Source organism: Canis lupus, chromosome 37, assembly GCF_003254725.2.
Source record: "Canis lupus dingo isolate Sandy chromosome 37, ASM325472v2, whole genome shotgun sequence".
Lineage (NCBI taxonomy): Eukaryota > Metazoa > Chordata > Mammalia > Carnivora > Canidae > Canis > Canis lupus.
The window spans coordinates 9,919,845-9,941,415 of NC_064279.1; the positions used below are offsets into that span (position 1 = coordinate 9,919,845).

Below are 21,571 nucleotides of genomic sequence, written 5' to 3' on the forward strand. Positions count from 1 at the left end.
CCAGTGTCACCAGGCCGCGGGCAGCCTCGGGGTCACCCAGTGTCACCAGGCCGCAGGTTGCCTCGGGGTCACCCAGTGTCGCCAGGCCGCAGGTTGCCTCGAGGTCACGCAGTGTCACCAGGCCGCGGGCAGCCTCGGGGTCACCCAGTGTCACCAGGCCGCGGGTAGGCTCGGGGTCACGCAGTGTCACCAGGCCGCGGGTAGGCTCGGGGTCACCCAGTGTCACCCGGACGGCCTACCTAAGCCCACCCACCCTGGGCAGCGAGGAGGAACATTACTGTAATCATTCAGCAACAAAGGGGACTTCTCTAGTGATTTTATTGTACTGTTTCGTTGCCTTAATACTAATCAACCATCCAAAAAAAATTAAAAAATTAAAAACCCGAAATTCAACTGTCCGGAGACAACCACGGCCAAGTTGGGGAAAGGAGGCGGGAAGGCAGGCCCGACGGGCGCCGCCTCCCTCTTCCCCTCCTAGGGGCCGCGGGCGGTCGTCTGTCGTCTTTCCCGCGACGCCCGGAGACACGCGAGGGGCCCCCTCCCGGCCCCGCCTTGGGGGACCCTGGGGGCGCCCCGGCCGCGTTGCCGTCAGTCGGCCGAGCCCCGGCCGTTTTCAGTCCGCGCGTGCGCGGCGGGGGCTCCCGGGGGCGGCGGGGGCGGCGGGGGCGGCGGGGCGGGCGCGGCGGCGCGCAGAGGAGTCCGCTTGAGCTTTATGACGCGCGGCCCCGCGGCCTTGGGCTCGGACGGCGGGACCTTGGCGGGAGGCGGGTGCGCGGCGCCGTTCTCGGCCCCGCGAGGAGCCGCGGCCTTGGGTGGCGCCCGGCGCGCGGCCGCCGTGGGGCCGGGAGGCTGCGGGGCGCAGGCGGGGCGCAGGCGGACGGACGCCGAGTTCCTGACCTTGATCTGGGTGCTGGTGGAAGGGCCCAGGAATCTGACGGGCTTGGGCCCCGGCTTACAGTCCACACCGGCCTCGTCGTCTTCGCCGAACGCCACCAGCCGCCTGTGAACACAGAAGCGGGTCACGGTCAGCCGTGCAGCCCCGGCCTCTCGCGGAAACCGCGCCACGGTTCGTCCTCCTCGGGCAGCCTCGGTCTCCTCAGGGGTCGGGGTTGCGAGGTGCGGAGGGCGACGGGCCCGCCCCTGCCCGTCTCGCGCCCGCCCAGGCCTACGAAGACCGTCCTCGCCGGAAGACCGACTCCGAGCGCCGCCGTGTCGACACCAACGACCGTTAGGACTCGGCGGTCACGCTAGGCCGCCCTCGCTGGGCTCCCAGGCATCCTCGCGTGACCCAGAGGACAACCGGCAGGATCCCAGCTGGCGGTTCCTTTCCCCCAGGACAACCGCCTTAAGAGGTTTCCTGAGGAAATTTACTGAGCGTTTCCCGGACAAACTCCTTGAGAAATGCTGCTGCATGTGCTACTCCCCTCTTGAAACGTCACAATCTCTATTCACAAAGGTTCTGGGGTCTAAAGTAAAGACATTCGTTTAATCTTGACCCATAATGTTCCCACTAATTCTGTGATGCAACATGCGGCAGCCCGTAAAACTAGCTTTCCGTGACGCCAATTCTGCGAGCTGCGAGAATGGTCAAACCCACGGTCTAAGCGTTGAATGCTTATTGAATTTGAGGTATTGGACAAACCTTCAAAGATTCTTTTTTAGGTTTTTTTTTTTTTTTTTATGATAGTCACAGAGAGAGAGAGAGAGAGAGAGGCAGAGACACAGGCAGAGGGAGAAGCAGGCTCCATGCACCGGGAGCCCGACGTGGGATTCGATCCCGAGGCTCCAGGATCGCGCCCTGGGCCAAAGGCAGGCGCCAAACCACTGCGCCACCCAGGGATCCCGCTTCACAGATTCCTGAATTGAGTTTGCCATTCGTTATCAAAAGTCTGAAGAAGGAACAGTGTTGTTTTTTTTAATTTTTAAAAAATTCTATTTAAACAACAAAAAACCCCAAACCACCCTAGTTTACCCATTTTCCCCCTTTCCCCACCCCACCCCTGCCTCTGGCTACCACCTATCAGTTCTATCTACCTGGATTTTTTTTTCCTTCCCTCCACATATTACATCACATGGCACTTGTCGGTCTTTGACTTATTTCACTTAGCATAATGCCCTCAAGGTCCATCCATGTTGTCACAAACGGCAAGATTTCATTTTTATGGCTGAATAATATTCTACTGTGTGTGTGTTTGTGTGTGTGTATGTGTGTCTGTGTTATCCATTCATCCATTAGCGGATACTTGGGTTTTCCCATATTGTAAAGAATATTGCAATTAACGTGGGGGTGCATGTATCTTTTCAAGTTACTCTGCATTTTCACCCAGAAGTGAAATTGCTGGATCCCACGGTAGTTGTACCTTCAATTTCTTGAAGAATCTCCATACTATTTTCTATGGTGTCTGCACCAGCTTACATTCCCACCATAAGTGCGCCCTTTTCTCTATATCCTTGCCAACATTTGTTATCTCCTCTCTTTTTGAAAATAGCCATTCTAACATATCTGAAGTGATAGCTCATTGTGGTTTTGATTTGCATTTCCCTGATAATCGCTGATGTTGAGCATCTTTTCATGTACCTGTCGGCCATCTGTTTGTCTTCTTCAGAAGAATGTCTTATTAAGATTTTCTGCTCATTTCTTTTAATCACTGTGCGGTTGTTTTGCTACTGAGTTGAGTTCTTCATATGTTTTAGATTTTAGCTCCTTATCAGATATATGATATGCAGATATTTTCACCCATTCAGCAGATACTCTTTTGATTTTGATGGTTTCCTTTGCTGTGTAGTTTTTTAGTTTGATACAGTCCCACTCGTTTATTTTTGCCTTTATTGCTTTCGCTTTTAGTGTCAGATACAAAAAAAGTCATTGCCAAGACCTATGTCGAGGAACTTTTACTACCTCTGGGTTTTTTCCAGGAGTTTTATGATTTCAGATCTTGTGTTCAAGTCTTTAATCCACCTTGAGTTAATTTTTGTGTATGGTGCAAGATAGAGATCCAGTTGCATTCTTTTGCATGTGGATATCCAATTTTCCCAACACTGTGTATTAAAGAGACTGTCCTTTCCTCATTATATCTTCTTGGCTCCTTTTGTTGTAAATCAGTTGGCCATATATGTGTGGGTTTATTTCTGGGCTTTCCGTTATTAAGATATTTTGAGAAACAGATCACATTCACATAACGTTTATAGTATATTGTTATAACTGTTCTATTTTATTGTTAGTTATTGCTATTAATCTCTTACTATGCCTAATTTATAAACTAAGCTTTATCACAGGTATGCACGTATAGGAAAAAACATAGCACATATACAGTTCAGTACTATCCGTGATTTCAGGCATCCACTGGCAAGTCTTGGAGTTTATCCCCTATGGAAAAGGGGGGGATACAATGCTAGTTTGAAATCAGGAACCATGAGTTTCTAGCTTTGTCAAATCTTCTTTCTCAGAATTGCTTTGGCGGTTCAGGATCTTTTGTGGTTCCATACAAATTTGAGGATTGTTTGTACTATTCCCATAAAAAATGCCTTTGGAATTTTGATAGAGATTGCACTAAATCTGTACATTGCTCTGGATAGTATGGACATTTTTACAATATTAATTCTTCCAATCCTGGACGACAGACTATCTCTTCATTTATTTATGTTTTCTTCAATTTCTTTCAGTTCTTTCGCATCTTATAGTTTTAATACACAGGTCTTTCACCTCCTTGGTTAAATTTATTCCTATTTTATTCTTTTTGACGCAATTGTAAATGGGATTGTTTTCTTAATTTCTCTTTCTGATAGTTCATCATTTGTGTATAGAAACAAAGATTTTCATGTATTAATTTTGTATCCTGCAAATTTAATTTATTAGTTCTAACAGTTCTGATGAAGTTTTAAGGTTTTCTAGATATACTATCATGCCAACTGCAAATAGTGCCAGTTTTACTTCTTCCTTTCTAATTTGGATGCCTTTTATTTCTTTTTCTTGCCAAATGCTCTGGCTAGAACTTCCAATACTGTGTTCAAGAAAAGTGGTGAGAGTGGGCATCCTTGTCTTGTTCCTGATCTTAGAGGAAAAGCTATCAGCTTTTCACCATTGAGTATGTTGCTAGCTGTGGGCTTGTTATATGTGGCCTTTATTATATTGAAGTGTAATCCCTCTATTCCCATTTTGTTGAGAGTTTTTATCATAAACTGTTGTTGAATTTTGTCAAATACTTTTTCTGTATCTGTTGAGATGATCATATGATTTTTGATATGATATCAAAACTGTCTGTAAATTTGTTTCAGTTCATGATGGTGAGGTAGGAAAATCTTGAATTTATCTCCTCCCATGGATACACTGAGTCTACATCTACATATGGAACAATTTCCTCTTAAAAAATAAAATTCTAAAGAAGAGCTGAGTGACAACTACACGTCATTGGCAGAATGAAGGAAATAAAGATTAGAGCAGAAGTAAATAAAGACTATAAAGACAATAGAAAAGATCAATGTAACTAAGAGCTGGTTCTTTAAAAAGATAAACAAATTGATCAACCTTTAGCTAGACTCCAAAGAAAAAAGAGAGAGGACTCAAACAAAGTCAGAAATGACGAGATGTTACAACTGATACCATAGAGATACAAAGGCTCATACGAGCTTACTACGAATAATTAATTACACACCAACAAATTGGACAACCTAGAAGAGATGGATAAATTTCTAAGGGATTAAGAGATACAAACTTCTAGTTATAAAATAAGTAAGTCATGGGAATGAAAAGTATAGCATAGGGAATATAGTCAATAATTAATATAATATTGTATGTGACAAATGGTAACTACATTTAATATGGTGAGCAATGCATAATGTAGAGAATTGTTGATTTACTATGTTGTACACCTGAAACTAATATAACATTGTATGTCAACTATACTTCAATGGTTTTTTAAAAAGGAAATAAATAAATTTTTAAAAGTTCCTAGAAACATACAACATATTAAGACTGACTCATGATGTAACTGACCACCTGAACAGACTCATTACTAGTAAGGAGACTGAATTAGTAATCCAAAAGCCCCCAGGGCACCTGGCTGGCTCAGTCAGTGGAGCATGTGCCTCCTGATCTTGAGGTCATGAGTTCAAGCCCCACACAGGGCCTAGAGCTTACTTAAAAAAAAAAAACAAAAACAAAAAGCAAAAATAAAAATCTCCCAACAAACAAAAGTGCAGGATCAAATAGTTTCACTGGAAAATTCTACCAAACATTTGAAGGAGATTTAATACCAATCCTTCTCAAACTCTTCCAAACAATAGAAGATGAGGGAACTCTTCCAAACTCTTTTTATGAGGCCAGGATAACCCTGATACCAAAACCAGATAAAAATGCCACAAGAAAAGCAATTTACAGGCCAATATCCCTAGTGAACATAAATACAATATACTCAACAAAATACTAGCAAACCATTTTCAACACAATACATTAAAAGGATCCTACACCATGATCGAGTAGGATTTAATCCAGAGATGCAAGGAATGGTTCAGCATCTATGAACTAGTCTATGTGATATACCACATTAACAAAATGAAGGAAAAGGCACAGGGAGTATTATTCGGAATGACCTTAAAACTGTCAAACAACCACTGCTGAAACACTGCCTGCTCCTACTGCTTGCATCAATTTCACTTCACAAAGATCATGTCCTGACCAGGAAGTGTAACAGCAATCCCCCAAGTCCTCTCTCTTTCATCAGCACTGATGTGTTTTCAGAGGCTAATAAATATACCATAATGAACTTTGATCCTGGAAATAGGATCATAATGGCATGGTGATCTGAAAACTGACGTGTAGTAGAGAATGCAAATATAATACATTCAAGCCTAAAACTACTGAACTAAATTTTCTTAAGTGAATCAAATGATTCTTTGGGACCTCACAGTTGCCTCTAAATCATCATTATCATTATCTTATCCATGAATCAAAAATAAAACCCCGATGTTTATAGCAGCAATGTCCACAATAGCCAAATTGTGGAAGGAGCCTCGGTGTCCATCGAAAGATGAATGGATAAAGAAGATGTGGTTTATGTATACAATGGAATATTCCTCAGCCATTAGAAACGACAAATACCCACCCTTTGCTTCAACGTGGATGGAACTGGAGGGTATTATGCTGAGTGAAATGAGTCAATCGGAGAAGGACAAACATTATATGTTCTCATTCATTTGGGGAATATAAATAATAGCGAAAGGGAATATAAGGGAAGGGAGAAGAAATGTGTGGGAAATATCAGAAAGGGAGACAGAACATAAAGACTCCTAACTCTGGGAAACGAACTAGGGGTGGTGGAAGGGGAGGAGGGCGGGGGGTGGGGGTGAATGGGTGACGGGCACTGAGGGGGGCGCTTGACGGGATGAGCACTGGGTGTTATCCTGTATGTTGGCTAGTTGAACACCAATAAAAAATAAATTTATTATTAAAAAAATATGTTAAAAAATAAAAAATAAAACCCCAGAGGAAAGACATATAGAGGAGAATCTCCTTAAAACCATTCCGGTTTGTTTTATTTTCTGTCCACATCTTCCACTAGACTCTTGACCAAGGTTTCTCAACCTTAGCATTATTGACATTTATGGTGGGATTAAATCTTTGTTGTAGGGGCTGCCCGGTACATTCTAAGATGTTTAGCAGCATCCCTGGCCTCTACTTACTAGGTGCCAGTAGTATCTCCCACCTCCACAGAGTCTCTAAATATTGCCAAATCCCCCCTATAAGACAAAACTGCCCCCAGTTGAGAAAACCACTGCTCTAGACCCAAACAATATTTGCTAACTCTAAGCTCAAAATGCAAAATAAATAATGATAGTAAAAAAGGGCCTTTAAGAAAAAAGATCTGTTTTAACAAGAGATAATGAACTACTAAAAACTAAACAAAACTCTGCATTTCTGTGAAAGATCCAAAGGGGGAGAAAAAAAGAAAGCAATCAGAGATTCCATAGGGGCATTGAATCAAATTCTAGAACAGATGACCAAGAAATCGAACATCTGAAAACCATGAATAATACCCAGACAATGAAAAACAAATATGATCTTAAATGTACTTAAAGTACAGTGAAAAGCACAGATGTAGAGTGAATTTAATGCTAATAATTCCATAGAATAAATGAAATGTCATCAAATAAAAATGCTCTTTGTGGCAACAGGAAGGAGAAAAGAATTCAGAATAAGTCACAGGAAATTCCAAATATTAAGTCTAATAAGTAAGTTTCTGACTACTGCCAATAAAGCCTAGGATTTCACTTTTATAGGGAAAAATACCACAGCATACACTGTGTCCACTAGTATTCTTAAAATCACACTCTCCCAAAAAGAACATACTATAACTCAATTCTAGAGAATTATTTCCAGTTTTTACATAGTTTCGAATTTATCATGACTTACCTTTTGGTGGTAATGCAGAAAACTTACCTGGGTGATTAATAAGCTTAGTAAGGTCAAGAACTATTATTCATTTCCCCAATAAAGGCAGTAAAGATACAGGTCACATTAAGAAAACAAAAATCAGTATTAACAGCACAGATAACCTCTTCCGAACTGGGGCCATGTGACGGAGGCTTCCAAGTAAAGGCCGCTCCTCCAGAGTCCAACATTCTATCAGCTCATGAGGCACCCGCCAGTAGCTAACACCTGGAAGATCGAAAGGCATAATTAAGAGAGCCACTGTCCGCTGCAAACGGTTCAGCAGGCAGAAAGAGTTTGAAGTTCGTGCCTCCTACTTGAAGAAGGTAGGGCGCTCAGGAAGCGTTCCCATGAAGCGCCGAGGTAATTGGGGCACAGCTCATAACCCAGGTCTAGGGATCGCTGGGTACCAGCCCCAGCTCCACCACTGATAATCGGCAGGTCGTTAAATGGGTCCTGGGCAGATGAGTGTGTGCTGGTTGAAGGCACAGGCTCTGGAGTCAAGACTCCCTGAGTCTGAATGTCACTTCTATCATGCACTAATCATGCGACCTTGGGAAAGTTACTTTTCCGTGCCTTAATTTTTTCATCTGTGAAATGAGAGTAATAGTACATAGGTTTTTTGTGACGATTAAATGAGTAAATTAATGCAAAATGCTTAGTATATGGCCTGGCACTTAAACAATACGATATGTGTGTGTGTGTGTGTGTGTGTGTGTGTCTATATGTCTATATATATATCTATAGGTGTCTTTATTTTATAATAATATACTAATATTATAAATTGTAGTGTTGACAGTAGTGTAAGGATTGGACACTGAGGGTTCTAACTCCCATCCTGTCCACCTCACTGGGTTGCAGTAATCATCAAAGTAGGGAAATTTTGTGAACCACCCTGTAAGGGCAACCAGTATATAAATATGAGCTGTCACTACCCTACAAGCATCTTTTCAAACAAGAATAGTCTAGTTAAATGTTAGGCCAAGACTGTGGTCAAACTTATTTTCATTTTTAAATCGTAAGTTTCTGAATGAAAGTTGGAAATGTATTTTTATGAACTTTGAAAACATCATCTGAGTGAAAAAGCCAAACACAAAAGGTCAGATAGTGTATGATTCTGATTACATGAAATATCCAGAATAGGCAAATGCATTGATACACAAAACAAACTGGTGGTTGCCAGAGGCTGAAGAAAGAAGAGAATGGGAGTAACAATTACAGGTACTGGCTTTCCTTCTGGGTGATGAAAATGTTTTGCAACTAGAGATGGTAGTTAAATAACATTGTAAAAGGAGTAAATGCCACTAAAGTGTATACTTTAATTCTATGTTATACAAATTTCACCTCAATTTTTTAAAAAAAAGAATGATAAAAAATTATATGTAGATGCATTTTAAAAGGCTTTTAAAATGATGTTGAATAAAACCCTTTTTAAAAAGGAGCTTTGGGGATCCCTGGGTGGCGCAGCGGTTTGGCTCCTGCCTTTGGCCCAGTGCACGGTCCTGGAGACCCGGGATCGAATCCCACGTCAGGCTCCCTGCATGGAGCCTGCTTCTCCCTCTGCCTGTGTCTCTGCCTCTCTCTCTCTCTCTCTCTGTGACTATCATAAATAAATAAAAATTTAAAAAAAATAAAATAAATAAAATAAAAAGGAGCTTTGAAGTCCCAGGAATGGATATGGTGTCCTGGTTTGTTTGTTTTTTTAAAGATTTATTTATTTATGAGAGAGAGAATATGAGCAGGAGGGGCAGAGGGAGAGGGTAGAGAATCTCAAGCAGACTCTACACACCAAGTGTGAAGCCCAATGCAGGTCTTGATCCCACAACCTGAGCCAAAACCAAGAGTTGGATGCTCAACTGACTATGCCACCCAGGTATCCCTGGTGTCTTGTTTTTTAATCATTAAAGATTTAGTAATAAATATTAACCAATTTAGCAAGCTGGGCATATAAATTATTATATATAATAGATACATCCAATATTCACAGAAGCCTATGAGACTTATGCTACAGAAACATCCCCAAATCTAATCCATTAAGACTTTTTAAAAGTCAGGTATATATAATTTACATAAAATAAAATCCACCCTTTTAAAGTACTCAGCTCAATGAGTTTTGATAAATGTATACAGTCAAGTAATCATAGCTACAGTCAAGACATCGAACATTTCTATCACCCCAAAAAGTTCCCTCTGCAATTAATGCCCTCCCCTTCATTCCCTAGTTTTGCCTTTTTAGGGGTGGCATATAAGTGGAATCATATAGTATACAGCCTTTTGCGTCTAGCTTCCTTAGCACGATGCTTTGAAGATTCATCCATGTTGATATACACATTAATGATCATTTCTTCTTATTGTTGAGTAGTATTCCATTATATGGATAGATCACAATTTACTTTAAAAACTTTTACGTTTTTCCTGCCTATAAAGTAATTCACTTTCATTGTATGAAACATTGATAATATAGAAAAGTAAATATTAAAAAAATCACTTCTAATCCTAAAAGTAGGAATCATGGTTCATGACATTTTGATGAATCTGATTCCAGTCTTTTTCTTATTAATATGACAGACACATAACTGAAAACAATTTACATTTCATTTTGTTTCCTACTTTTGATCACTCCATAATAGCTTATTTTATCATGGGCATTCATCTATGTAAAAAATTATTCATAATAATTTTAATAGCTATAGCTCAACTATATCTCATAGATGTACCAATATGCATTTAATCCTCTATTACAGATATTGATATTGTTTTTATATTTATTCTATTATGAATAATGCTTAGCTGAACACTGTTCATAAGCCTTTGTCTGCATTTGATTATAACCTTAAGGTAGGTACCTAGAAGTACAATTAGTGGGTCAAAGAATATGAACAATTCTGATGTTATTGATATATAATGATAAATTATTTCCCAATAAAGTATTATTAATTTTTACTCCTGCCAAGAATTCATGAGAGATCTTTATTAATCTAGTATAAAAAGGGAAGCCTCATCTAATATGTATTTCATTGATAAATAATGAGTTTGAACCTCTTGCCACATGTTTATCTCCTTTCCTGGAAATTTTGGGGTCATGAATCTTGCACATTTATTTACAAGAGGGGTTGAGCTGATTTTCTAATCAACTTAAATCATGAATCCTCTCTATTTTAAGGATATTCTTTGTCCAGGTAACATAACATATTTATCTAAGTTTTTATTAGCCTTTTAATTTTATTTATACTTTTTTGTTTTAAATATATTAAATATCACATAATAAAATTTATTCATCTTTGTCTTTATGATTTATTTCTCAGTTAAGAAATCAATTATTTGCTTACGTTTCATTATAGTTTATTATAGCTTCATTTTTCATCCATAAATTCACCTGGAATTATTTTGATAAATGACGCGAAGTTAAAGTTCTGTTTTCTCCAAGGATATTTCTCAACTACTTATTAAATCATCTATCTTTTTATATTGGTATTTAATACTTCTTTATCACATAGTATTTTTATTCTTATAACTTCATTGGGGTTTACTTCTGATCTCTGCATCTATTCTTGTACCAGAAACATCTGCTTCTTGTTATTACACGTAGTTCTTGTTATCCATATGTAGTATTTTTACTATCACACAGTTAGACTCATTCCTCTAACGACATCTACTTCCCAACATGTTCTTGGTGGTTTCACTGGCTTATTCTATCAAATGTATTTTAGAATCACGTCCTCAAGATTCCCAAAGAGCTCCACTGATATTTTGGTAGGAATTGTACTAAACCTATAACTTAATCTGAGAAGAACTGATGTCTTTACATGAAAAGTATAAAATATATTTGGTATATTTCACCATAATCTTTGTGTCTTCTTTTTTTTATAGCTGGATAGACGAACTGATGAATGGATAAGTATATTTCAACGGTTTTCTTCACAAAAGACTCAAGCATTTGATAGGTCAGTCCTAGTTATCTTGTTGTTCATTGCTATTGTGAATGGGATTTCCCCCTAAAATTTCTAACTAATCTATCATAAGTAAGCTTGTCTTTGTTTACTTATATTGTACCCAGCCAGTCTGGTCTATTAAACTCCTCATTTAAAATACCTTTGGTTGATTCCTTTGGGTTTCCTAAAAAGGCACACTGTCCACAAACAATAATTGTCTTCTTCCAATAATTCTTTCTCTTACTTCTGTTCCCTGTCTGATGGCTTTCCACAGGCCTTCCAGAATTGTGTTAAGTACCACTGACACTTCATTACGTGTTCTCTAAAAAGTTAACATCAGTCTTATGCTCTGTAAGCCAGTAGTCTCAGCTCTCCGCTTCAGCTTCCTGAGTCCATGGAGAAAGAAGCCCCGCCAGGGCCCTCCTGAAGCCTCCTGGGCAGACTGCCAGTCCAGAGGCACAAGAGGAAACAAAGAGAACACCAAGGGGGTTTGTTCCTCAATTTAAGCCTAAGTGCCTCAAAGTCAATTAAATCTAAAATTAAAAAGCTTAAAGAGAACAGCACTTTTTCCTATCTGTTTGCAGGGTATGATTTAGAAAAAAATAAAGGAGGAAAAGTGAGGCGGACAAAGCTGAGGAAAGGAAGGGCTGGTACTAGCACCCTGCCTGAAAGAGAAACAGGTGATGGGAGAGCTTTTAAAAGCCTCTTCCTCTCCTTTTACTCAATCTTATGTTGCTTGCAGTGTCTGTCTCTACCAGCTTTTAAGATCATTTGAGGACCAAGATGTGTCCTATTTATCTGTGGATCCAACCTTAGAACTTCTTATAGTGTTTGCACCTAATAGACACTCAATACATACTTGTTAATTAAGGAAAAAATAGGCATAGGGACACCTGGGTGGCTCAGCAGTTGAGCATCTGCCTTCAGCCCAGGGCCTGATCCTGGAGACCCGGGATCAAGTCCCACACTGAGCTCCCTGCATGGAGCCTGCTTCTCCCTCTGCCTGTATCTCTGCCTCTCTCTCTCTCTCTCTTTCTCATAAATAAATAAATAAATAAATAAATAAATAAATAAATAAATAAATATCTTAAAAAGAAAAAAATAGGCATAGAACAGTAACTCTTTGTGATCCTTAAGCAAGTGTCATGGCCTCTCTGAGACTCAGTTTTCTCATCAATAAAATGGTACATAGTATCCAGAATTGTTTTAAGACTAAGAGGTACAGAATGTAAACTTCTTATCACACTGGATACTAAATAGCATTATTATTATCAAATAATATAAGCAGTTAATAAAAATGGTCAAATTTCAAAGTGTGCATTTAAAGATGATGTTTCCTAAGCATTCTTCAGACATGTTCTGTGGCATTATTTTCATTTTTAAAATTTTTCCTTTTTTTTTTTTTTTCAAGATTTTCCTTTTAAGTAATATCTACCTAACATGGGGCTTGAACACTCAACCCCGATATTGGGAGTCACACATTAATTAAATCTAAGATTAAATCTATCCATATGTAGTATTTAGTAGTTCTGACAGGCACCCCTCCTTTTTTCTTTTGATTATACATCGTATGTTTAATTTAAAGGTATACTTCCTAGGAACAGTGCTAGGTCTACGGTAGATGCTAAATAAACCCTTTTTAAACTGAACTAATTTAGCACAACTAACAGATGCTGAAATTATAAACCATTTTTCAGGTTACTAGGTTATGAACTATTAGTAATATCTAGCAACTCAGGAGTCTAACCATTTTTTAAAGATTTATTTATTTATTTCAGAGAGAGAGAGCAGGGGGAAGGGCAGAGGGAGAGGGAGAGAGTGTCCCAAGTAGACTCTGTGCTAAGTGCACAGCCTGACGCAGGGCTAGATCTCATGACCCTGAGATCACGACCTGAGCTCAAACCAAGAGTCGGACACTTAACCAACCTAGCCACCCAGGCACACCAAGAGGTCTAAGATTTTTAAGCAAACTGCCTCAATCAATGATACTATGAGGTGATAAACATACAAAGAAATACCTGACCTATAGAAAGAAATGCTTTCTCAAAAAAAGAAATGCAGCATTTGAGCTTACTTTGTTTTATTAAGGAAAAGTCTACCTTATGCCATGAAATAAAAGAATTGTACTATACCTTTTCCTTCCCAGGCGTCAAAAGCATCCATCATTTTCTTCAGTTCAGCTACTGAATAATAGCTCCAAATATACTGAACATTATTTCCCGCCTCTCTAGAAATATTGCAAAAGGTGATTAAAACATACTACCTAAGTATGAATGTGTGTATAGACACACACACACACACACACACACAGCTAACAGATACTCACCAAGTACTTGTTAAATTAAGGGGAAAAATATGTTGTTTTTGAATAGCTGTTCTTCTGTGACCCTTCCTTAAGCAGATAGGGAATATACTATATATTATATACTATGAGTATAATATACTATACTCATGCTAACCTGTATTTCATCTCTTTTTACTGTGGTAAAGTACTTGTTAATTCTGCAATACAGACTGTGCAGACAAATCAACAAATCTTTAAGAATAAGTTTTCTAAAAAAAAATTACCTAACCCCAGGAAAATTTTTAAAGGATTCACCTTTGGCTAAAACTTTCATAGCATTATGCCAGGCACTCATATATCTTATTTAAACATCCTGTAAAGAATTCAGAAAACTATGACATATTTAATACCTACTAAGCAAGTTCATGTGGTCATTCATCAGTCACTAATATGTGACCCAATCCAAACACCCAGAGAATTTAAAAACAACAACAACAACAAAAATCCAACCCAGAACAGCTAAGTGAATTGACCAATGTTAAGTAAGCTTACAGAAAAAATATTAAGAGAATAACCCTTAAGAATTTGACATGTACAAAGAATAGAATTTTAAGGCTGGGAGGGACCAAGGAAGTCCTTTATCATTTCTCAGAACAGGACACCAAGGCACAGGCCTGTCCTGGGTCACTCAGAAGGCCTGCCGACTTCTAAGCAGTGCTTCTGCTACTGGACTGTAGTCCAGGGGAGACAGCCAGGGAGGTGGCTTTGCTCTCCTTTCTTTCCTTTTTTAAATAAAGCCTCTCAGGGGATTCTGATGCCCAGCAGAGAGGCAATCTACTAGACCACTGTGGATGTCCTATAGCTTACATATATGTGAAATGGTCTTCATTACAATCTCTTCATGAAGCAAGCCTGTCTTGACAGCCATGAAAGCTCACGCTGCTCGCCAGGTGTTGACGATCTTTTCTAGTCAACCACGTACTCCATTCAGTTAACACCTCTTACGAGAGACCAAGACTTTATTTTGTTCCTTTTCATATTCAAATATGGACATACCTTTTAAAAATGCTTTTACTGTGAATTCTTCCTCCCAGCTGCTTATCAATAGCATCTGTTCCATCAGTTTTTGTGGAATATACACCAATAATTCTACTCTCACAGCTTGCACCAGATGTGTTAAGATAGTGGAGAACCCAAACTGTTGGTTTATTGCAAACTAAACCATATGAATCACAGAAGTCTGTTAAAGCCTGAAGCAAAAAAAATATACAAAATTTGAATTTAATTCTGGAGGAAAGTAAAAATGAATCTGCTCTATTACTTTCATGTAAAGCTTCAATTTCAGTTGGTCATAAAGGAAATAAAAAGATCATAAATTTCAGCCTAGTCTTTATGCCTTGAAAAACCAAACATGCTTTTGTTGAATATGGGGTGGGGGTGCAGCAAATCACAAAAAGCACCACCCAAAAACCCAACACCTTTTCATGTATAGAACCTTTTTCCACAGAGAAATTGTATTTTCCTCCCTCCCCCTTTAGCCTCACTACCAACATCACTTTTAATTTTAAAATCTTTGTAATGACTAAAAATTAGACCTTTTAAACTTTATTTCCTCCCCAATTTCCCATTTGACTCAATCTCCCTTTCACCTTCTACTCATTAAGACCCATGGTTGATGCTTATTTTTAACTCCAAGGCCAATCAAGAATTAACCAGATTAATGTGTTCTTTTCCACTGAAAGATATGAATATAGGAACTCAATGCAAACTGCGGCTTTTATCTACCATTCAGTCATTCATATGAATATTAAGAAACTACTAATGTGGTAAGCAGTGTCCAAAGTCCTGGACACAGAGTCCCAATCCTCCTTAAGTTTATAGCCAATGTAAAACACAGAGAGACAATACCCCTCAGCACACAGTATAAGTGCTACCAGGTGAGCTTATGATGTGCCAAGGGACACACAGTAGTAGGGCTTCACCCAGTGGAGTGGCAAGGGCCTTCCCCGGGAGAAACAGCACTATTCCTGAGAATGCCCTGAGGACCAGCACTTGTATCTGCTTTATTTGGTATGCCAATTTCCTGGAATAGTGCCTGACACAAAGGAAATGCTTAAAATTTACTGACTCGGTAAATGAAAACAGAACCCTAACATGTCTTACATTTTCATTTAATATTGCTATCTAACTATATGTTGTATTTCTTTGTGTCCCACACAGTCCCTAAGGCAGTGCTCTATACACCAAAAACATGTGAGATAAGTATGTGTTGGTTGACATAGGGAATATACACATGCTATGTCCCTTTTGCATACAAATCAGAAATAAAAGACTATAGAGTTGAGACTTCAGAAGATGAAATGTTAACCTACCCCAACTTGGCTCATTTAGCCTCATTCTGCAGATAGATGTAGCAAATAACACCAAAGAACTGTCCAATGACTCAATTTCTAAATAACTTCAGTAGCAGAACCCATACAACCAATGCAAATTCCATGTGGTTGACTAGAAGCGGAGCTGGAACCAAATCAACTTTCTCTTCATGCTACACTAATAACCATACCCTCAGCTTCCTCTCCTAAGCCAATGTCCAAATCAAACCAATTCAGATCAGTTGTTACTATTATTAATTATTTAGAAAAAATATTTTCCTTTGAGATCCCCACAGGTGCTAAAGGCAAATATAATACTTAACAGTAAGACAGAAATAAGTAATGAAGCTTTTCAAGTCATATAAAACTCTTTAAAATGTGATTTAAAGGAAGAGCATCTTGGGCAGCCCGGGTGGCTCAGCAGTTTAGCGCCGCCTTCAGCCCAGAGCCTGATCCTGGAGACCTGGGATCAAGTCCCACATCGGGCTCCCTGCATGGAGCCTGCTTCTCCCTCTGCCTATGTCTCTGCTTCTCTCTGTGTGTCTCATGAATAAATAAATAAAATTAAAAAAAAAATAAAAATAAATAAAGGAAGAGCATCTTAAGAAAAGATTGATCTCAAAGTGAATTAAACAAACCAATTACTAAGTTTTCACTTAGTAACAAACTGCTACACTCACTAAATCAGGTAGGAGATTTTATACAATCTTTTACTTATCATGACCATTCTTTTAGTCCTTTCAGTAAACAAAATAATACCACTATATCCTTACATACTACAGTATTGCTGTTAATTTACGAAGAACCTAAAAAGCAGAATATTTCTATTAAAAAAGCCATCAAAAAGATATTAAATCTTCAATGAGAAATAAACACTCCATAAACCTCTGAGTGGCAATGTAATATACTTTCCTAGGAAGAACACAGAATTTTGTCTCTAAAAAAATTCGTAGTAATTCAGAAAAGTGTCTTCCAAAGTTAGGAAAAGTAAAACTTTCTCTAGTTTGGTTTATGTGACAACACAGGCTATGCAAAATAACACACATTGCTTTGTGTATAAAAATGTATATATATGTATACATATATATTTTTTAAAACTTAAAAAAATGCCAAGACCTTTTTAAGTTCTATATTTGACCTTAAAGAATATGTCTCCATTTCATTGGCCAAGTGGTCGGACAGGCTGTATGGATAAGGGATGCCAAAATAATCAGCCTCTTCCTGCAGAGCAATTCGGGTTTGCTCATCTGTGGGAATGTGAACTTCTCCGTGAAGATAATCCAAAAGGTATTTAAATAGATGTCCATCGCGGTCAATCACACAAGCCCCTAGAAAACATTCACTTCAAAAATGAGTGCATAGATACATATGACCATGGATAAAATCATCAAACTAAAATCCGGCTGAAGACCTCTGCAATTAGAAATGTTTCTTTCTCACAAGAGAGTTAATAGCTACTGTTCAAAAGGGTTTAGTCAAATTTGGTGATCCTCTGTTTTCTCACCTACCACATAGGAAAATGTATCCCAAGGTCCATCTGGGATTTTGGATGCAATGACTGTATTCCCCGCTATGGCCATTCAAAAGCCACAGAGACCCCAGATGGCTTCTGAAATGTAAGCTTACCCCCAACCCCAGCCCTGCCCAGCCAGGGGACACATACGGAGTTCGTCCCTAATGAGGGCATGCCCGTTAATAAGTCATGTTCATCTGTAAGTCAACCTGTAGTTTCACTGACATATAAACCCAGGGCTCGGCTCCTAATGCTACGCTGGTACTACTTTATGACCAAAGGTTTTCTTAGACAATTTAGCAGAGTTGGTGTGAGGTTACTCAATAATTCCTTTTCTCCCTCGATTAGCTTAGAATACAAGGGATTAAGAAGTTAAAACTTGGAGACAGAGAAAAACCTCAATCCCTGCTTATCATCTTCACCAGCCACCTTCCTGCCCACATGGCCACCAAGCCCTGGGTGCCAGCCGTTGGTGTTTTCCATTCATTCAACTGCCCGTCAGCTGGCAAAGCACTCTCTCAAAGCCCAGGGTTACTAACAGCCCCTAGTGCTCAAGACTCCTCACTCTCTGTCTTCTGACACAGAAGCAAGAGTGGGTTCTCTGAGCCCCAGAACAGTGCAGGTGTGCAGAATGCCTTACTCGAGTTGCTGAGGTTTCTCTACAACCAGTCGTAGGTTCAGTAGACACCAGAGCACTCCAAGCAGGGAGAGCAGCCCAGGTCCCTACCCTTGTGTTTTAGTTTTTTCTGGAACACTAATTTTCAGTCCCCTACCACCAGGTGGCCGATGGTACACTGCACTAACATTTTCTCACGTGTACACATCAGCCCACACAAGGCTACGCAGCCAGATTAGGTGGCAAGTCCAACACCAATTCTACGCTGCCGGTGACTGCCCTGTGAACAAAGAAGGCGGCTGCTCTCTCCAGAGAAATCGAGGTTTTAACTTGAAGAACACAGAGAGAAGCCTCAATACCTTTCCCCACAGAGTTGCACGACTGTAACAGCTTTCCAGATATAATCAACTCCCGTCCTGAGGTCATGGTAGGCCTTTACACGCAGATGTCTTTTTGTCACCTTTTAGTGACAGCATCGCAGATTCTGGAAACTGGCATTTCATTTCTCCCCGTATTTAATAAATCTCCAAACAGCTTTAATGGTTTCAATAATTAGCATACTAGTTGAATATATTCTACTGTAATTAGGAAAACCGAAGGGAATTTAAACTAGACTATTTTAGTGAATATTTATGAGCATGCTTACAGACTTTAGATATTTACCTGATTCATCTGTTTTTAGAGGGAAACGACCACTGAACATAGATGCCAGCATCGAGTCTTTAAAGCGGCACAAGGACTCACGTCTGGCTGTGTAAATACAGCCACCAACGTTCAGTTGAAGAATATCTAACACCTTTTCTTCTACCTCGTAACCTTCCATCGCTCCCAGCAACACCTGAATTTTTGCCTTCAAACGCTCTCAGAAACTGCACAATAGCAGTGGTCCTGGTCCACCTCTGTAAAAACAAAGAACCATCACTGCTGAAATCGCCAACAATACACTAAGTAGATAATAAAACAAATATATTTTAATGTGACTCAAAATAAATTACTCAGCACTGACAATATTGAAGGACTTTATGTAATATGAAAGAAGTTTGAGATACCAGCTGAGAAGCTGGACAACTTTGGCTCTGAGTATTTATAAATGCTAAACCCTCACCAACCAAATCATAGCTACTGAAATGACTGTTTAAAGAATTAAACAAAATAATGCATTGTCACCTATAAGGCAGAGGTGAGGTTAGCTTAGGTTCTTTGATCCTCCCATGTCTTTACAGTAAGCCTGAGGGAGCTGTCTAGACTGCAGAGGGGTCAGCACGTACCTCGGGATTAGGCTGCTGGGCTCTACTGCCTACGAGGTGGGGCAAATTACTCTCCTCTGCCTGCTTCCTCATCTGTAAGATGGAGCCAGGGATGGTGCCCACCTCAAAGGACTATCAGAGGAATAACCGCAGAACCTAAAAAATGCATCTAGAACAGTCTCTGGCTCAGGGACAGTCCTCCATACATGACAAATATTGTCTTTAAGGATATAAATTTCACCATAAGGTGTATACTGAGGGATCGATATTGGCCCTGGAGATTTCAGGAAACGTAAGAGCAGAAATTATTAACAATGGTGATTGTAGTTCCTAAGTTAGGTAACTAAGGAGTGTGTAATTTAGCAACTGAGGTCACAATTTGATGTATACCAGTAGCCAGACTGGTCCAGACAAGCGACTGATAACATCCCTAAATCATCTGGCTTCTCCATTCTAAAATGGCTGTAGCTTTAAAGAAGTTTTAAGGACTTGATCCCTTAAGCCATTCCAGGAGCTGGATGAACTCCAGGTGACCGTGGGGTTTCTACGGAACCTAAAACAATGCTGGGATGAAAGAGGCGCAGACACGCTCCCTGATGTCACTGCGTATTTCATAGCAAATGTCAAATGGCTGCCAAGAGGCTCGATTATATCCATGGCAACTCATTTTTACTATGTGATCAACTAGCATCCTTTTGTAGACGCTCCAATTTAGCGGGTCTCCAATGAATTGGGGACAGGAGTCCAGTGGTGCCTGATGAAAACAATGTGTGTCAAACATGCTCGGTGGACAGAGACCCTCATGGACCAACGGTCCAGCTTTCAAGGAGCACTTGTCCATGGGACTTCTTTTGCTGCCTACAAGTCCTAGGAGCAGCCGGCGACGATCCATGGGAGAGAACCGCCTCTGACCCGTGGGGTGCAACTGGCTCTCGCTGCCCCAGGTAGCAGCTTCCTGAAATCCATCTATTCTTCAAAGCCACAGGCAGTGTCACTACTGGCGTGACCTTCGCAGGGACCACCTCCCACCCCCTCCAGTTAGAATCTGTGCACAGTCCACCGAATATACTTCATAATCGCTCTTAATAATTCCCATTTACTCGGTGCTTATATGCAGGAGACACTTGGCAGCAATTCTCTTATTAAAGCCCTACTGGATAGGGCCGACTGTCCCTACCGACAGACGAGGAGAAAGCGAGCGATGGGAGCAGGGTCCACACTCGGGCGGCCCCGCCGGTACGTGGTCAGCAGGGCCAGCTGCACCCCACGCTGCCTACTTCTGCATCCCTAATTCTCCCGACCTGGGCGCTTCACCCGCCAAGCACCTGTCCCCCTGGAGGCTTCTTGTCGACAACAGGAGCACAGCAGCAGCCTGAGTACAGGGATGAGGAGGCACCCCGCCTAGGTCAGCTTCCATCACCGTCCGAGGCCCCAGCCTCCGATGCACCCCACCTAGACCCCCTGCTGTGTCGGAAGCGCCCTGCCCCCTGGGAGGTGCCCCCCATGCGGCTCCGTGACCACCTGCACCAAAACCATCGGAGTCGCTTGCTGCAAATTCAGATTCCCGGGCCGCAGCACGGTCGGGTTCAGAAAGTCCCGCGCGGGGTGGGCAGTCCGCCCGCGGACCCCACTTGGAGAAACGCTGCTCAAGGGGCTCGCCCTCCTCCCACGAGGCGGGACGGAAGCGGCGGGGCCGCGGCCCCAGAAAGCCCCGCCGGGGTCTCCCCGCTGCCCGGGGACCCCGAGTCGGCCCGAAGCCCGAGGCTGCAGCCCGGGGCGCCCGTGGTGCCGGCGCGATCCGGGCCCTTCCCCGGGGCGCCCACCCGGCGCCTCCCGGGCCCGCGGCCCACCCGGCGCCCCGGTCCTCGGCACGGGCGGGGCCGGGTAGGCGGCCTCCCCGACTGACCTGCGGCCCGCCCGGCCCTCGGCGCGGCCGCCGGACGCCGCGGGGCCCGACGCGGAAGTGAGGGCCTCCTCCGCGGCCCGGCAACTCGTGCAGCAGCGCGGCCCCGGCGGCGCCCCCCTGCGGCCCGGCCCGGCGGCGGCGACGGCCGGAAAGACGGAGGCCCCGCCCCGGACGCGCCCCGCCCCGGGCTGGCCCCGCCCCGGACACGCCCCGCCCCGGACACGCCCCGCCCCGCCCGGGCTGGCCCCGCCCCGCCCCCGGACACGCCCCGCCCT

At 41.6% G+C, this 21,571-nt stretch overlaps 1 protein-coding gene across 2 annotated transcripts; it reads right to left on the reverse strand.

Annotated features, from left to right (window-relative positions):
* Positions 1-299: 299 nt before the first annotated feature.
* KCTD18 (potassium channel tetramerization domain containing 18) lies at positions 300-21,454 on the reverse strand. 2 transcript variants are annotated; one of them, XM_035710689.2, is made up of 7 exons: positions 21,297-21,454; positions 18,807-19,042; positions 17,131-17,342; positions 14,699-14,892; positions 13,491-13,585; positions 7,552-7,654; positions 300-1,000 (listed from the first exon to the last, which is right to left on the reverse strand). In XM_035710689.2, exons 2-7 carry the CDS (start codon positions 18,964-18,966, stop codon positions 589-591), a joined length of 1,176 nt encoding a protein of 391 aa, XP_035566582.2. In that variant the 5' UTR covers positions 18,967-19,042; positions 21,297-21,454; the 3' UTR covers positions 300-588. The 2 variants fall into 2 exon arrangements, with proteins under 2 accessions (XP_035566582.2, XP_035566583.2); XM_035710690.2 differs by lacking the exon at positions 21,297-21,454 and adding an exon at positions 20,716-20,855.
* Positions 21,455-21,571: the final 117 nt, after the last annotated feature.